General features: G+C 52.5%; 1 protein-coding gene across 3 annotated transcripts; it reads right to left on the reverse strand.

Annotated features, from left to right (window-relative positions):
* Window positions 1–1,383: 1,383 nt before the first annotated feature.
* MRPL4 (mitochondrial ribosomal protein L4) lies at window positions 1,384–8,897 on the reverse strand. 3 transcript variants are annotated; one of them, XM_078055857.1, is made up of 9 exons: window positions 8,611–8,897; window positions 8,459–8,525; window positions 8,222–8,372; window positions 6,504–6,555; window positions 5,415–5,532; window positions 4,408–4,514; window positions 4,216–4,325; window positions 4,060–4,136; window positions 1,384–1,855 (listed from the first exon to the last, which is right to left on the reverse strand). In XM_078055857.1, the coding sequence occupies exons 1-9, from the start codon at window positions 8,665–8,667 to the stop codon at window positions 1,791–1,793; spliced, it is 804 nt and encodes a 267-aa protein (XP_077911983.1). In that variant the 5' UTR covers window positions 8,668–8,897; the 3' UTR covers window positions 1,384–1,790. The 3 variants fall into 3 exon arrangements, with proteins under 3 accessions (XP_077911983.1, XP_035975528.2, XP_077911984.1); XM_036119635.2 differs by lacking the exon at window positions 1,384–1,855 and adding an exon at window positions 2,261–2,958; XM_078055858.1 differs by lacking the exon at window positions 1,384–1,855 and adding an exon at window positions 2,968–3,481.
* Between the last annotated feature and the right edge of the window lie 8,818 nt (window positions 8,898–17,715).

Genomic DNA, 17,715 nt, shown 5'->3' on the forward strand with positions numbered 1-17,715 from the left:
CTCCGAGTGGGATCCCAGTCCCAGAGGCTCACTTTTGCTTTTGCTTTCTTAAGCCAGATTCAGCCCGGGAGTCCTGGGTCTCCTGCCTTGAACGGCTGACTGCGAAGTGCCCTCCCTGTCTGGGCTCTGTCTGGGTCAGTCCACGTCCCAAACGGGCGGGAGAAGGACTTGAGGGTAGCAACAGCTCCCCTGAAGAAATGTCTTCATTCATCTCTCTCTTTTCTAAAAAGGTTCACTATAGGTGCCTGGGTGGCTCAATTGGTTAAGCAACTGCCTTCGGCTCAGGTCATGATCCCAGGGTCCTGGGATCGAGCCCCGCATCGGGCTCTCTGCTGAGCAGGGAGCCTGCTTCTCCGTCTCCCTCTGCCTGCTTGTGCTCACTCTCTGTTAAATAAAATCTTGTTTAAAAAATAAAAAAAGCTTGTTATAGAGAATTTCAAACACAGACGACAGCAGAGGATACACGATGAGGCCACACGTGCCAGCTTCCACGGTTCTCACGGCTGATCTGGTTCCATCTCTCCCCTTACCCCCCGTCACGGGATCAAGTGGTTCCCCTCCCCGCAAGGAAAAAATAAAAGCGCTAGCCCCCAGGACCTGCGAATGAGTAGGATGAGGTCATTGGGGTGGGGGTGGGGGGCGGCTCACCCAACATGACCGGTGTCCTTATAAAAAGGGGAAATCTGGACATAGGCACATCCATGGGGACATTGCCATTCTAAGACAAGGGCAGACCTTGGGGTGACCGCGAGCCCAGTCATGCCGAGGATTGCCACACCAGAAGCCAGGGGAGAGGGATGGGACGGAGTCTCCCTCGCAGCCTCAGGAGGAACCAGCCCTGCCAACACCTTGATCTTCGATTTCTAGCTTCGTGGACCATGAGACAATACGGTTCTGTTGTTTCAGCCATCCAGGCTGTGGTACTTGGTTAAGGCAGCCCTAGGAAACTAGTAATACACACACTGCCTCCCAATTATTTGAAAGCACATTCTAGTCATCAGATCTTTTTTTTTTTTTTAAAGATTTTATTTATTTATTTGACAGAGAGAGAGAGACAGCGAGAGAGGGAACACAAGCAGGGGGAGTGGGAGAGGGAGAAGCAGGCGTCCCGCCGAGCAGGGAACCCGATGCGGGGCTCGATCCCAGGACCCTATGATCAGGACCTGAGCCGAAGGCACACACTTAATGACTGAGCCACCCAGGTGTCCCTCTTTTCTTTTTTTAAAGATTTGAGAGAGAGCGTGCGCATGCTCCTGAGTGGGGGAGGGGCAGAGGGTGGGGGGAGAATCTCCAGCAGACTCCCTGCTGAACACAGAGCTGACACACGACTCCATCCCATGACCCTGAGATCATGACCTGAGCCGACATCAAGAATCGGATGCTTTTTTTTTTTAAAAAGATTTTATTTATTTATTTGACAGAGAGAGAGAGACAGCGAGAGAGGGAACACAAGCAGGGGGAGTGGGAAAGGGAGAAGCAGGCTTCCCGCCTAGCAGAGAGCCCGATGCGGGGCTCGATCCCAGGATCCCGGGATCATGACCTGAGCTGAAGGCAGACGCTTAACGACTGAGCCACCCAGGCGCCCCATCAAGAGTCGGATGCTTAACCGACTAAGCCACCCAGGCACCCGTCAGATCATTTTTTTCTAATCATCCTTGGTCTGGCTGCGGGTTTCCAGTATGGTGGAACAGGTTCCAACACATCTGTCTGGGAAGTCTGCGGGAGCAGGGGGTTGGCCTTGCTGTTTCCTGACCGCTGCGAGGTAGACAACTAAGCAGCCTTACTTCTAGCTACGACGATCTAGTCTGGGTGCCGTCAGGACAGCTGGGTCTTGCTCGAAGCCTCGTGTCCCCATCTGGCCAGGGAGAGGTAGGGAAGAGTTTGGCTTTAGCCCAAGCAGCATTTCCCACACCCTCTGCACCCCTTCTTACTACAGGCTCCAAATGGCTTTTTTACTTAGTCAAAGCTGGTGCTTTAAGGATCAAAGTTTATATCCATGAGGATTTTCAAAGAATGTGCTGTGAGCTCTGAAGGCACTCCCCAGAGATGCATTCCAGACATGTTTTTGGCAAGGGGCAGCCTGGCCCATGGGTGGTCACTGTGGCCCCCTGGCCTTGGCTAAACGGACACACGCAGATGTCAGTTCTGGCTGACTTTAAGGAAACTGACCACATTACAGTCTGCGTCAGGACTGTTACAAAAAAATTAGCTTGGGGAGCACACAACAGCAGCGGACTCCAGAATTAGGATACCAGTTCGGTGTTCTTAAAAAAATGTGTTTATTTGCTCATTTATTGACCACAGGGATTCAGTCTCTGCTTAGGGGAAGTCATGATGATGAAAGCTCAGGTTTACACTTCCTATTTGTAGAATCAAACCGGGATGTGAATTCTCGGGTCCAGTGCTGGGCAGTGGGGAGGCACTGGGAGCCGGTTCCTATGGACAGCTGGGCCCTCCTCTGCGCGCTCCTGGAGCCCCTCTCGTCCTACTGGAGCTGAGTGTGGGTCACTGCTGTGAAGAGCCCTGAGGCTGCCCCCTGAGGACGGAGGTACCCAGCAGCACCTAGCACTGAGGAAGAGCTTGACTTGCCAAGTGGATTTATTTACAAAATGGCAATGAGCTGTTCTGTTTCTCTTTTTTGATTAAAAAATAAGATTCATCTTAAAAATGAAAGCGAAAATTGGGGCCAGAGTTCGGTGCTCGGCCGCTCTGTGCACAGCCGCACTGGGATGAGGGGGTCCGGGCCGTGCCGCTCCGCCCCCCACAAGGCGGGCACGAGGCTGCCGGGCCCCAAAGGGCGGAGGACCGGGGCTCAGGGAAAGTCGCGGTAGGGCAGGCGGAAGGGGTAGAGGGGCGTGTAGCGCGAGTCGTGCCAGAGCAGCTTCTCCTCCAGGAAGGCGACGGTCTGCAGGGTCAGGACCAGGGTCTGGTGTTTGAGCATGCTGTACGCGTTCAGGCCTGGGGGTGGAGATGCAGTCCAGGCCGGGCTGCCTACCACCTCTGGGGCCCCCTTTCCTCCCCGAGGAAGCAACCCCCTCCCCGTATTGCCCTACTCTAGAGACACCGGGGTGCGGCATGGGCTCACGGATCTTGCAGGCTAGGCTTAAACCCTGGCTCAGCTGCTCACTGATGGCAAGACCCCGGGCGAGGGACGGTCCTCAGCTCAGTCCCTGATTGAGAGCCTCCTGCGTGCCTGGCTCTGCCCTGCGCTGGGGCTGGGATCCCCACCTCCCTCTCCAGCCGGCCGGCCGGACCCTCGGCAGAGCAGGGGCATGAATGCACTGCGGGAGGCCTGTGGCTGCACTTAGTGAGCGAGCGGGACAGGAGGCGGCGGCGAGCGCAGGGACAGGATGGGGCAGGTTGTGCAGGATCTTGCGGGCCCCAGGGAGAACTTGGGCCTTGTCCCGGAGGGAGGTGGGAACCACAGAGGGCTGTGGGCAGAGGAGGGCCGCGCTGAGACTCGGGTGCGCACAGGCGCCCTCTGGCGGCCGTGGTGGGGGAGAACAGGCTGCGGAATAGAGCAGGGGCCAGGGACCCGGCCGGAGGGAGACGGGGAGCTGGGGCGTAAGAAGTGGTGGAATCCCCCATATTAAAGTCAACGCCGAAGGGGTGAGCTAAGAGACGAGTGGAGGGTGACAGCATGGTCTGGGGCCTGAGCCACAGGAAGGAAGGAGTTCTTAGGTGCGAAGGTGCCCGTGAGACCCCCAGCTGCGGCCGTCCGGGAGGAAGCCAGTCATGCCATCAGGACACGGAGAAAGAGCTCTAGGGACTGATCAGCCAATGTGATGATGGGTGTGACGTACCCAAGCCAGACCGGATCCCACCTCCCAGCCTCTCGGAGGGAGGAGCCGGACGAGGACAGCCAGCAGCCCCTCCACTCACTCTGAGCCCCGCACTGAGCCCTGAGCTTGGACAGAGCCATTCTTCAAGGATGGCATCTCCCCGATGCTCCGTCTGGGCAAGCTGAGGGCTGGGTTGAGGAGCTGGCAGGTATAGACTTTTAACTGCCCATGGACTGCTGGGGACCTGGTGGGGGGAGAACTGGGGCCCTCCGCTCACCGACAGCCGGGATCAGGTTGAAGGTCTTCAGGCCGGAGACGGCTGCTATGACGTTCTGAGGCATGTCCTCGTGGGCTCTGAAACGGAGGCCAGGAGGTGAGCACCGCAGAGGACGGCCCCCAGCGCCCCCACCCCCGCTCCGCCCCGCACCCTCACAAGTCTACAAGGAGCACGGAGTCCCCCCAGCGGCGGTAGCGGGCCAGCTCGGTCAGGTACTGGGGGTCGGAGGTCGGCAGCTCCAGGGAGTCGACAACGTGCAGGTCATCCTATCAGGAAGAAAGGACGGTCTGAGCCCCCACAGCCCACACCCCCGGGCGCCGGCAGCTCCCCGCGGGATCAGGCCCGTACCTGGGCCAGCTTGACGGTCAGCGCCACCTTGAGGCCCCGCACCCGCACCTTCATGGGCAGCATGTAGTAGTAGCTGGTGGGGCCCCGGGGGCCGTGGGCAATGCCTCCTGCAGAGAAAGAGGTGTGTGGACAGGTGAGGACCCCAGCTGGGCGTACAGGACAGAAATCTGTCACAGTGGCTGGTGTAGGGAGGCTGCCAGCAGGCAAACCGAATCAGCAAAGAGGACAGGGCCTTGAGGAGGGAAAGAGAGGGGACACTGGATCCAGCACCGCCCGGGACAGGTGACTTTGCCTTACTGGGCCTCGACTTCCTCAGCTGTCAAACCGTGAGTGAGGACCATCTGCCTGTGTGTCCACCCTCTGCTGGGCCCTGGGGGTGCAGCAGGGAACAAGATGGGCAGGATCCCTGCCCTCCTGTCATTCACATTCAGACAGAGGTTCAACTGCAGAGGAAATCAGGGCGGTCTTTTTGGGCGGCACAAGGAGTTGTTGGGGGCCGGGGACCCAAAGAAGGTCAGGGAGGGCTTCCTGGAAAAGGCACAGCCCAAACACATGCTAAGGATGCAGAGAGTTGGCCAGGCAAATAGGAGCTGACACTGAATCAGTTGTCTGGTCAGAGAGGATGTGGAGGAACGAGGGGGGCCTGTGGGCACCACTGCCTGGAATGCCAAGGTGAGGAGCCCAGACTTCCCAAAAAGGCTGCAGGAACCACCTGGGGGCTTAGGAAAAGCACTCTGGGTGCTGTGTGCAGGGTGGTCCAGGCGAGGTAAGACGGGAGTTGGGGCCAAGAGGGGCTGTGGCCATGGTCTGATGAGAGGCTAAGGCCAGAGCTGACAGGGAGCTGGGAAAGCAGCCGACTCTCTGATCTCTGACCCGCACACAGGTAGTGAGGTCTGCGGGCCGGAGTCCTGCTGCCCCTGCCCAGGTGGAAGGAATGGGACTGACAGCTATCACACCAGATGGGTGTGAAGATGCCCCCAGGGCCCCTCCCTCCCTGCCCCGCTCACCTCCTCGCCAGATCGGGGAGCGGATGCTGCCATGCCTGGAACGCCCACTGCCTTTCTGTGGCCAAGGCTTCCGGCCTCCACCCTGCACCTCGGCCCTAGTCTTGGTCTTGGCATAGCTCTGCGGGTGCAAAGGGAGGAGACGGACGGTCAGGTTCCCAAGGCAGACACTGTCACGGCTGAGAGGGCCCGGGCCTGGGAAAACAGCAGTGAGCTGGGCAGTAGGTGCTCGCCAGTGGGGAGCCCGACAACAGGAGGTACAGAGATCAGGGATCCATCGGGATAAACACACAGCACTTGGGGAGGGAGAGAAGAATAACGAAATCGAGAGTCCCCTCGTCTGCTCCAGAATGTCAGCCCCAGAAAGGCAGGGGCTCTGCTGCCTGGCACACGGTAGGCACTTGGCATTTTTTGAATGATTTTAATGTGGTGGCAACCGGAAGGAAGGTGTGGCGTGGGGAAACGTGTGCAGAAGCTAAAGAACATCAGGGAGAGGTATGGGGTGGGGGGATGACGAGGGACTTCCACGGTGAGCTAGGGAGGGTGTGAACAGGGGAAGCACTCACTGGACTTCTGAGGTAAGCAGATGGGAAGCAGAGAGACCCTGACTGGTAATGGTTCTTCAACGCACTTGGCAAAAAAATCCAAACTACTCACCACTGCTCCCGCTGACCTCTGTGGCCACACTAGGCTCCATGTTGTCCCTGCCGCAGGACCTTTGCATGTGCGGTTCCCACTACCTCTACCTTAGCGCCACTGCCCCCTTTACCTAGTTAGCACCTACTATACATCGAGGCTAAATGTCTCTTTTTCTCTGGGACAACTTCCCTAGTCATATATTTACAGGCTTGCCTACTTGATTCATGTTCACCTAACTAGACTACGAGCTTCCAAAGGGCAGGGATCTTGCCTGCCTTGTCCACTAGCACCATGCCTAATGCACACTGGGTGTCCAGAAAACACCTGGCACGTCACCCATCAGTGAATGGTTCAGAAGAGAGAAGGTAACGCCTGAGCCTAACAATCCAGAGAAGACACATCGAGGAGCTTTCTCTGCCTCCTTCCACCAACCTCCCCCACTTGGGCACTCACAATTCTCTTAAAGTTCTTCTGCCATATGGCAACCTGGTGCAGGATATCCAACCTATGGAGAAAGAAGAGGCTGTGAGAGGCCTACCTCCAGTTAAAGCCCTCGCCACCTCACCAGATGAAAACAGGGGCGCCTCCCATCCAGCTCCAGGGCCCTGTGTGATCTGCCCTCGCCCCTCTCTGCCCCATCTCATACCACCGCCAGGCCCACTCCATTTCCATTCTGTGAAATGGGGTCCAGCCTCCATGCCTTTGAGCTCACTGTTCCCTCTGCCTGAAACACTCTTCCCCTGGCTGGTTCCTCCTCAGCCCATAGGTCTCAGCCCCAAACAACATCTCTGAGAGGAGCCTCCTTGCTAAGAGGAGAGCCACCACTTCCTCCTTCTCACAGTACCTTACTCTTTTCCTACCATTACAACTTACTCCTTGCCACCTTCTTTATGGACTGGTTTGCCTCTCTGGCCCTGCACTATCCTCCTATTCGGTAGACACTGGCCAGATATGTGCCTGTTGAACCCCTGAAATGTGGCCAGTGCCCCATGTTGAAATGACACCGTTTTAGATATATCAGGTTAATAAAATAGATTGTTTCTTCCTTTTTTTTTTAAACATGGCTACTAGCAAAATGTAAATTACACACGTGACTCACATTATGTGGTTACATTGGACATGACTGCCGGGGTAGCTTGCCCGGGGTTGGCAAGCTACTATGGCTAGTAGGCCAACCTGGCCTGCTGCCTGTTTCTGTAAATACGTTTCACTAGGACACAACCCTGCTTTTGTACTACATCAGCTGAGAGGAGCAGTTGCCATGGCGACATGAAAGCCTGCAAAGCCTAAGATATTTACTCTCTGGCCCCTTACAGAAAAAGGTTTGCAGACCCCTGATCCAGACTGTAAGCAACATCAGCAACCTTGGTACTCATTCATTGCTGTCTTCCCAACACCCAGAATGGAATCTGGCATATACCAGACACTTCGTAAGGATTTACAGAATACACAAAATACGTTGTTTTTAGTTTCTTTTGTCACTCTCTAGTAGATTGGGACTCTAAAAGCAGGGGGCAAACCATGCCAAAATCAGTAATAGTAATAAATTAACAGCACTTATTATGTGCCAGATACAATGCACGTGAGGGGCATCATACGCCTTGGTAAGCCGATAAGCCAGCCCAAGGAGTTGGCCCACGTAAGGTTGAGATCCTGACTCTAAAGCTTACAAGCTGTGTGACCTTGAGCAAATTTCTTAACCTGTCTGTGCTCAGTTTCTTTATCTACAAAGCAAGAATAACTGAACCCTCTCCTAGAGTTGCTATAAGGACCTACTTAACCAAAATGCCAATAGGCTATGCCAGGGCTTGACCATTGTTAGTGCTTATTTTTGCAAAATTCGGTAACAGCATATCATAATCAACATATCTATAGAACTTATTAGGTGCCAGAATTAACTCATTTCATCATCACAGCAACCTCTTGAGGTTTGACAGAATGGGGACACTGAAACACAAGCGGGAAGGCAGGATTTGAACTCAGTCACTGAAGCTCCAGAGTTCTGCGTCCTTAACTCTTAGATCTCAATCTTACATAACCCAGTAGCTGGGAAAACCATCATCCCCTTTTGGCAGGTAAAGAAGCTGAGGCTCAAGCCCAGGTCATCCTGATTCCTAAAGCCCCGCTCCTCCTCCCTCTGGCACTCAGTTCACCATTTCGCTCCCACTCACCTGGGCGCTGTGGAGAAAACTTCGGGGTGCAGCTCGGCCAGACCCACGCGCTCCTGCTCGTAGCCGCGCAGGGACTCCACCCAGGCCTGCACCGGACGCCGGGGCGCGGGTACCGGGAGCTCGCACCTGCGCAGCACGGGCACCTGGGGACCTGAAGCGATTGGGAGGTCAGGGGTCAGGGCCAAGCGTCAGGGCTCCCGGTTGCCGCCCCTCCTGGAGCGACCCTGGCAACCTCACCCGCGCCGGCTACTGACTCTGGCTTCGCCGCCTGGGGTCCTGCCTCTTCCGCCAGCGCGTTCAAGCCCTGTAAACGGTGGACGAGAGTGAGAAACGACACCCGGAACCTCCAGCCTTTGTCCTCCGGTCCCGTCCCCAGTGCCCCGCCTCACCCGGCAGCCCGTGGGCCTAAGGCAGGCCCGCGCCCCAGCCCGTACTAGCTGCAGCATTGCGGCGCAGCTCCCCACGCGGAGAGGTCAAGGCTCCTTCGGGATGTGCGCGACGCCTAGCGATGACATCACACACCGCCCACTCCGCTCGGATCGGCGTTGGAAAGCTGAGTGCAAGAGGGAAGTCGGCGGGGCCTGGCCCAGCGTGCCTTCATCTCCGCCCCAGGACTAACCCCCAGGCTCCAGTTTTCACGCCTGGCCTAAGGGACCCCCTGCGACACCTGGAAACACGCGACCTTGCAGCAAGAAGCCGCGCCCCTTCCGTAGGCCCTGCTCTTTTTCCTGGGTCCCGCCCCCAAAGAGCCCGTGCGGGAATCCAGCCAATGAGATCTCCCTGACGGAAAGGCACGCTCCTCGCTCAGCCAATGAGCGTTAAGCCTGGAAAAGTGGCCCGCCTATGGCTGGGCGGTTCTGGGGCGGGCACTAAGAGAATATGACCAATACCTGTTACGCTTTTGGTGTCGGTCACGCCCTCCATGCCCCGCCCCCGCCCCATCTAGCCTCCTAGACCCCCCGCGGTGGTCTTTCAGTTTCCAGTGAAGGGGTTTTGTGTGTTTGTTTACGTGCGGGGCTTCGTCTCCCGCAGAAAACCCTCAGTATTGAGCCTGTGGGACCGTGCCTCTCAGATTCCCCAAGGCAGAGGGTAAGTTCCCCATCAAACCACAGATTAGGTCTGTGTCTTCTCCGCCTCCTAGACAGGGTCCTGTCCACTCCCAGAACTCTCTCCGAAAACACAGCAAGGTGGGGAGTCCGCAGACTCTGGATTTCCTCCCTCGTTGCGCACCCTTACAACTGAAATCTAAAGATTCGTTTTTAGGTTCTTTGCCAGCTTCCCCGCGAGGCCTCCAGAGGGCGTCATGAACACATAGCAGCCTTCGCTGCCTCGCCGAGCCTGATCACCTGGCTGGCCTAACGTGGTCTGGGAGCCAACCTCAGTTTCCTCATCTGGAAAATGGAGAGGTCGTGAGACTTCAATGAAATGAAGTCATGCCTAGCACAAAGTGAACACTTAGTGGTATTATTATTATTATTATTATCGAGGGTGAGTTTTGTCATCAAAACAAGTCAAGAGCCAAGGCAGGGATGGGGTGGACCCTGGAGGACTTGAATACCTACTAAAGATGTGGGCGCTCTTTTTTTTTTTTCCGCATCTGATATATAACATGGATATTTTTGTGTAGTATTAATAAAAATTTACAATGTATTCCATTGGGTATTCTATCCCTGCTAGAATAATTGTGGGTGGGTATTTGAAACTCCACCCACTCTGCAATTTAGAAAGGTCTTTCAATCCTTTATGTTGTAGAATTTTATTTATTCATTTTATGTTTGTGTAGGTAATTCAAACACCAGGCAAAGAAAATTTCAACAAGTACAAAAGAAAACTAGAGTGAAGTGTCTCCTCCAATCTCTGATCCTGCCCCTCCCTGTTCCCCTCCCAAAAGCCACCACCACAACCAGCTATGTGTCTCCTCCCAGAACCAGTTTATGATTTATAGGCAGATTTACAAGTCTGTCCTGTGCCAGGAAGTTTGGATATTATGTAGCAAATGATGGAACAGAACTTGCTTAATGATTTATTAGGCACCTACTGGTACTGAGTAGGTAAATCCAGCAGACAACATTGAGATACTCAGTGCAGTGCAGAAGGTTGAGGAATCAGAATAGGGGAAAGGGGATGCCTGGGTGGCTCAGTTGGTTAAGCGTCTGCCTTCGGCTCAGGCCAGGATCGCAGTGTCCTGGGATTGAGTCCCTCATCGGACTCCTTGCTCATCGGGGAGCCTGCTTCTCCCTCTACCTGCTGCTCCCCCAGCTTGTGCTCGCTAGCACTAAGAGAATATGCTCTCTCTCTGACAAATAGATAAATAAAATCCTAAAAAAAAAAAAAAAAAAAAGAATAGGGGAAGGGAGGCCTACAGTGTATGTGGGAGCCCAGGGGAAGAACTCTTAACCCCTGGGGGCAGGGGTCTTAGAGGTGACTTCCCTAAAGCTGTAACTTGAAGGCCCATCAGGAGTTTGTCCAGAGGAGAAAAGGTGTTCCAGGCTGAAAGAACAGAGTTGCAAAGATCAGAAGTGGGGAGAGAGCAGCAGGAGTTAGGGGTGGCTGGACCTTCCTAATGGCAACTCATTCATTTAAGTTGAACCCACCTCAGGGCCTTTGCACTGCTCTTTCTTCTGCCTGGAACATACTTTCCCCAGAGCTCCACATGGCTCTATCTCTTACCTCCTTCAATTCTTTGCTCAAATGTCACCTCCTCTACGAAGCTTGTCCTGACCACCCTATTCAAAATTGCAATCCCCACTCCCGGCCCTTCTGACCCACTTATCCTTTTTTTTTTTCCCCATCAGTATTTATCTTCTTTTTTTCTTTTTAAAGATTTTATTCGGGGCGCCTGGGTGGCTCAGTCGTTAAGCGTCTGTCTTCAGCTCAGGTCATGATCCCAGGGTTGTGGGATCGAGCCCCACATCGGGCTCCCTGCTCGGCGGGAAGCCTGCTTTTCCCTCTCCCACTCCCCCTGCTTGTGTTCCTGCTCTCGCTATCTCTCTCTCTGTCAAATAAATAAATAAAATCTTTTAAAAAAATAAAGATTTTATTCATTTTTTTTTAAAGATTTTATTTATGTATTTATAGGACAGAGAGAGACACAGCGAGAGAGGGAACACAAGCAGGGGAAGTGGGAGAGGGAGAAGCAGGCTCCCCGCAGAGCAGGGAGCCTGATGTGGGACTCGATCCCAGGACCCTGGGATCATGACCTGAGCCGAAGGCAGTCGCTTAACCAACTGAGCCACCCAGGCGCCCAATACATGTTTCTTTGGGGCGCCTGGGTGGCTCAGTCGTTGGGCGTCTGCCTTCGGCTCAGGTCATGATCCCAGGGTCCTGGGATCGAGCCCCGAGTCGGGCTCTCTGCTTGTTGGGAAGCCTGCTCTCAGATCTTAGATCTCTATCCCCCTGATGTCACGGACACATAAGTTACCAAAAAAATGATTATTTGCCCAACAACACTCTAGTTGCAGAGACACATGTTCAAATCTAGGGGGTGCCGCTAAGTGGCTGGGTATCCCTAGACAACTGGTTAGCTCTTTCAGAGTCTGGTCTCCTTATAGGTGTAAGTGGGACATACACGAACCCTCCCCTCCTGAGCTGAGTGAAGGATTAGAGTTCTCTTTTCCTTCCATCTCACTCCCCACAGTCTTTTTCCAACCGCAGAAGGAACCTGTAAACACCTGAGTCAGATCATGTCCCTCCTCTGCTCACAACCCTCCGTGCCTCTCATTTCGCTTTGAGCAAAGGCCATAGTCCTCGCTGCAGCCCACAAGGCCTTGCAGGACCTGTCCTCACCTCCTCCCACCTTCCCCCCTTTATTACTCTGTGGTTTAGACCACACTGGTCTTCTCACCAGAACTGGTCAATCCCATGTCAGCCTCAGGGCCTTTGCACTGGACCTCTCTCCCTTAAATATCTGCATGACTCACTCCCTCACCTCCTTCAGGTCTTTACTCAAATGTCACCTTCTCAGGTGACACTGGGTCTAAAGTCACTGTTCCCTTCCTAACCCACATTCTTCATATGCCTTCCCAGTATCATTGTTTCCAGCACGTTTACCACGTTCTAACAGATGATGTCATTCTTACTTATTTTGATTCTTTTTTTTTTTTTAAGATTTTATTTATTTGACAGAGAGAGAGAGCACAAGTAGGCAGAGAGGCAGGCAGAGGGAGAAGGAGAAGCAGGTTTCCCACTGAGCAGAGAGCCGGAGTGGGGCTTGATCCCAGGACCCTGGGATCATGACCCGAGCCGAAGGCAGACGCTTAACCAACTGAGCCACCCAGGCGCCCCTATTTTGATTCTTGACTGCCTCTTCCAGTAGAACATCAGCTCCTGGAGGATGGGGTCTTTATTTCTTGCTGGGCCCTCTTGTTAAGAAGGGTGCCAGGCATCCAGTAGGTTCTCAGTACATAGTAATTGAACCAATGGGATGTAGAGAAAGAAGTTTGCACAGGACTCCTCTATCAGCTATTGATTGTGAGCAAGCCTTAATGAAAGGGAGGTAATGACCTTGAGACCTGCATACAGAAAGGCTCAAAGTTTGAGCATTTTGGTCCAAGCCAGGGTGGAGGTCAAAGGTTGATGTGTCTGGCCCTCTCCCGTGGATCAAAGGCTCAACTGCGGGTGACCTCTGTCCCCAGCGGTGTGTGGCAAATGTCAGCCTTGTAGTCCAGAGATCTCTGCTGACCATGGGCATGACAGCAATTTAAGGAGCAGACATCGGAAGCTGGAGGACCCCCCAACGTCTGGCCTTTTCTAGTCCCCCATCACTGTGCAAGGGTTTTCACAAAGTCCAGAGGTCGAGGATGGAATATGGGGGAAAGCCCTCGAATAGGAGGTACAGGGCGTGGGGGCAGGCTTGACCAGGGGCCCTGACCTACTGGGGAAGAACTGCTCCCTCATCATTGACAGAACATCTGCTGTGTGTTTGTTTGCAGCTCTGTGGGTGACCGCCAAGCGTGAGGATGAGGAGTCTCCCATTGCAGCAGCCCCCAGAGCCCCTGGGGGTGGGCCTGATTTGCATAGACATTTCCATTCCCTTTAGTTCCTTTCAGTTCAGCCCAGATGGGAAATGGAGCAGAGAAAAGAGCTTGAACCCCTTGGGGCAGGGCACATGGGCTCCCCAGGCCTTAGTTTCCTCCTCTGTAAAACAGTAGTATAATTACTCCACCGTCACATGGTTTGTGTCCGCCTTGGGCCTATATACCTTCAGAAGATTCATTCCCTGCTCCGCCCTGCCCCATGGCGAGGGGCTGACCCTTGCATAGACCATCCCCTTGCCTACTGGCTTCTGCCCAAATTTAGCCAATGGCAGGCACTGAAGGCCGATTGGAGGGCAGGAGGAAGGGGGAGTATTTCTCCCTATCTGCTTCTGGCAGCATCTCCCACTGGGCATGGCCTCCCTATTTGCTTATTTCTAACTAGTCTAGGGGCGCCTGGGTGGCTCAGTCATTAAGCGTCTGCCTTTGGCTCAGGTCATGATCCCAGGGTCCTGGGATCAAGCCCCGCTTCGGGCTCCCTGCGTGGCGGGAAGCCTGCTTCTCCCTCTCCCACTCCCCCTGCTCGTGTTCCCTCTCTCGCTGTGTCTCTCTCTGTCAAATAAATAAATAAAATCTTTAAATAAATAAATAAATAAATAAATAGTCTAAGTAACCCTTTCCCCAACTTTGGTTTCTCGTCTATATAACCAACCCCTGCGCTAAATCCCCTCTGTCAGAGATATGTGGATGTCCCTGTGTAGACCCTGACTGATGTAAGGCAGCTGGGAGGCATTTGTGTTTTGTTTTAAGATACAATTTATTTTTTTAAGATACAATTTAAGTAACATAAAGTCTTCCCTTTTTGGGGTACAGTTCTGCAAGCTCTCGCTAACATATATAGTCATGTAACCACCACCACAATCAAGATACAGAATTATTTCATCACCAAAAATATACTGCTCGCTGTGCCCTTCATAGTCAGTTCCTCCCACTGTCCCCAGATACCCGCCAACCACTGGTCTGTTCACCATCCCTACGGTTTGGCCTTTTCTAGAATGTCATAGAAATGGAATCATCCAGTAGGTAGCATTTTGTGTCTGGCTACTTTCCCCCCTTATAATGCATTGGAGATTCATCCATGTTGTTATATGTCACTAGCTCCTTACTTTTGGAAGTTGGGTCACCAATATTATGTCCTTGAGTGTAAGGATGCCCTGCAGTTTGTCTACCCATTCTCTAGCTGAGGGAGCTGCTGTGAGCTTTTGACAGTAACCAGCACATTATGTCTGAGTCAGCTGTCATTATTTACGCTCGGGGGGGTGCTTGCTGAGAAGTGGGCCTCTGAAATGCCCTGTTCCCCTAACTGCTGCCTCTCCCATCCAGAGAAAACTCTGGAAGGGCCAAGACTGTATCTGCTGCAGCTGTGCAGCTTTCCGGCCCCATCCCTGAAGTGGAGAGTGGGCCCCGAGCCTACGGAGGAGACAAGGCGGCTTGCAGCTCCAGTGTCTGCCAAGATCAGCATCTGGAAAGCTTCTCTGCAGTTGGGGCCCCTTCCCCCAGTGCTGTGATGATGACGAGAAACTTGGGACCTGTCTCAGACACTTCTTTTCATGCAGTCCCTCCTGCCAAAAACCAAGAGCTGGGGGCTGGGGAGGACAGCAGAGGCCCAGGGAGGATGGAGGGATTAAGGAGAATGTTCCACATCTCACCAAGGATGGATGTGGTCCTGAGTGGTTAGCACTGCCCTTCTGTTCCGACCCACTGGGACAGCGATGGGGGTCACTGACTCAGGACTAGGACGGGGACTCGGGATGAGCAACAGAGCAAAGAGTTCTAGTTCAAGTCCCACCACTACTGTGTGCTTTGGTTTCCTCATCTTTAAAATGGGGTGATGAGGAAAAAACAAAACTTTGGAGATAGTAAACAGATGAGTGGTGCCAGGTGTTGGGGGGGAGGGAGGGATGAATTGGCAGAGCACAGAGGATTTTTAGGGCAGTGAAACTACTCTGTGTGATATGATAATGGTGGGTCATTCATTATACGTTCATCCAAACCCATAGAATGTACGCCGGGGTGAACCCCAAGGTACACTATGGGCTCTGGGTGCCTAGACGTTCATTCACTGTAACAAATGTACCCCTCTGGTTGGAATTCGATAGTGGGGAGGCTCTGTCTGTGTGGGGGCAGAAGGTATATGGGAAATCTCTGTACTTTCCGTTCAGTTTTGCTGTGAACCTAAAACTGTTCTAAAAACTGAGGTCTATTAAAAATAATGGGATGACAATAAATAATAATGCTCCCCCCCAGAGTTGTGAGGAATCGTAGAGCCGCTCCCAGTCCTGTCTGTCTGTGTTGTGGGAGCGTTAACCATTATTGTCTGTGGCCCTGTAATTAGTGGAGGCTGGTCCAAGCCTCTTCCTTCTCCTCTTTCCCCCTGCCTGGGAGCTCCCTAAGAAAAGGGCCTCGTTTCCTTCCTCTTCCACTGTTCTCTGATTCAGGGGCCCCCCTAGGCAGGGCTCAGCTTTCCCCTTGACCTCCCAGACCATCAGGAAGTCTAGGCCTGCAGTGTTTTCCAGTTCTCTTTCCAGCCCATTCCCTCAGCTGACCGCCAAGACCTCAGGTTGACCCAGAAGTAGGAGATGGGGGGGGGGGGGCGGTGCTGGGGGAAGGCGGAAATTGTCTCTTGGTGTATCTGTGTGTCTCTTGGGACATCACCTTTGTCTAGGAGCCACTGTCCCAATACAGACGGCCCGGATATGTCTGTGGCCTTGATATCACCCCACCCCCAGGTCCCTGGGGGGGATGGCAAACTGCTGAGCCAGCCGGGCCGAGTAGGGGGGGCACTTCCTCCCCAGCCTTCAGGTCCCCACAGAGGGCTGAGATTTCCGCTCCGATAGCTCCCTGGTGAGAGGAGGACCCAGTTTGCTTTGTGCTTTGTACCCCGTGTGTTGAACACCTGGTTTCTAGAAGTTGTCCAGGCAACACACTGCACTTGGCAGGGGTTTCAGTGGGTTTTTGCCGAGGTCCGATCAGACCCCAAGATCTGGCCTGGAACTGAGTGGAAATCTGGCTCAGGAAAAGGAACAAAGTCATTGTCTGACTTTTCTTTATCTCCCCATCAAAGCCCTACTACCTGCATTGGAACAATCTCGTTTCTTCTCTGTCTCCTCCATCGCGGACTGTCAGTTTTGGATGGCAGAAACCAATGAGGCGTAACCAGAGCTAGCACTGAGCATTATATGAATATATATGCTGAGTACATATATGTAGCATTAATATATTGATTCTTTCTTTTTTTTTAACTAAGCCCTGCACCTAACGCCTAATGTGGGGCTTGAACTCATGACCCTGAGATCAAGAGTTGCATGCCCTACCCACTGAGCCAGCCAGGTCCACCAATACATTGATGCTTAATGTTCATTTCTTTTTTTTTTATTTTTTTAATTTTTTTTATTTTTTTAATTTTTTTTAAATTTTTTATTGTTATGTTAAAATGTTCATTTCTTTTTATTCTTTTTTGTTTAAATGTTTATTCTTTTTTATTTTTTTTTAAAGATTTTTTATTTATTTATCTGAGAGAGAGAATGGGAGACAGAGAGCATGAGAGGGGGAGGATCAGAGGGAGAAGCAGACTCCCCGCTGAGCAGGGAGTCCGATGCGGGACTTGATCCCGGGACTCCAGGATCATGACCTGAGCCGAAGGCAGTTGCTTAACCAACTGAGCCACCCAGGCGCCCCTTAAATGTTTATTCTTTTTTAAAAGTATTATTATTAATATAGATTTATTCTTTTTAGACATGTTTCTTTTTACAGATGTTTGTTCTTTTAAAAAATTATGTTTATTATTAATATAAATTTATTTAATAGCAATATGTTGAATAATATCATCAGTATGTTTATTAGCCATGTTATTGTTTATATTATTGATAATATTCATTATTATTTTTATTACAAGAACAATTTTATGACTAGAAGTCTGGTGATTTGTTACCTGTTATTTGATTTCTCGTGTCTTTGTCAATTTTTTAAATTGGTAATATGAGCTAAGAATTTCCAACAGTCCCCAGGGTACACTATAAAAATCTGGCCCCCTCTCACCTGTTCCCCTGCCCCCAGTTCCCCTCCCAGAGGGTAACCGCTGTGACGGGTGTCTTGTGCCTTCTCCGGGAGGTGACCGGTGAGCCGACAGGCAAATGTGTGTGTATTTATACAGCTCTTATAAATACACCCAGAAATGCAGGCAAGCAATGCAAACTGATCTACATTGTGCTTATTTTCAACTGAACATGTTGACACAGTTTCCCACCAAGACTAACCCATTTTCACTTTTTAATAGGCAGAAATGGATCACTTTTATTTTTTTTTTAGATTTTTATTTATTTATTTATTTGAGAGAGAGAGAGAGAGAGAGAGAAACAGCATGAGAGGGGAGAGGGTCAGAGGGAGAAGCAGGCTCCCCGCTGAGCCGGGAGCCCGATGTGGGACTCGATCCCAGGACTCCGGGATCATGACCTGAGCCGA

This window comes from Halichoerus grypus, chromosome 1, assembly GCF_964656455.1.
Source record: "Halichoerus grypus chromosome 1, mHalGry1.hap1.1, whole genome shotgun sequence".
Lineage (NCBI taxonomy): Eukaryota > Metazoa > Chordata > Mammalia > Carnivora > Phocidae > Halichoerus > Halichoerus grypus.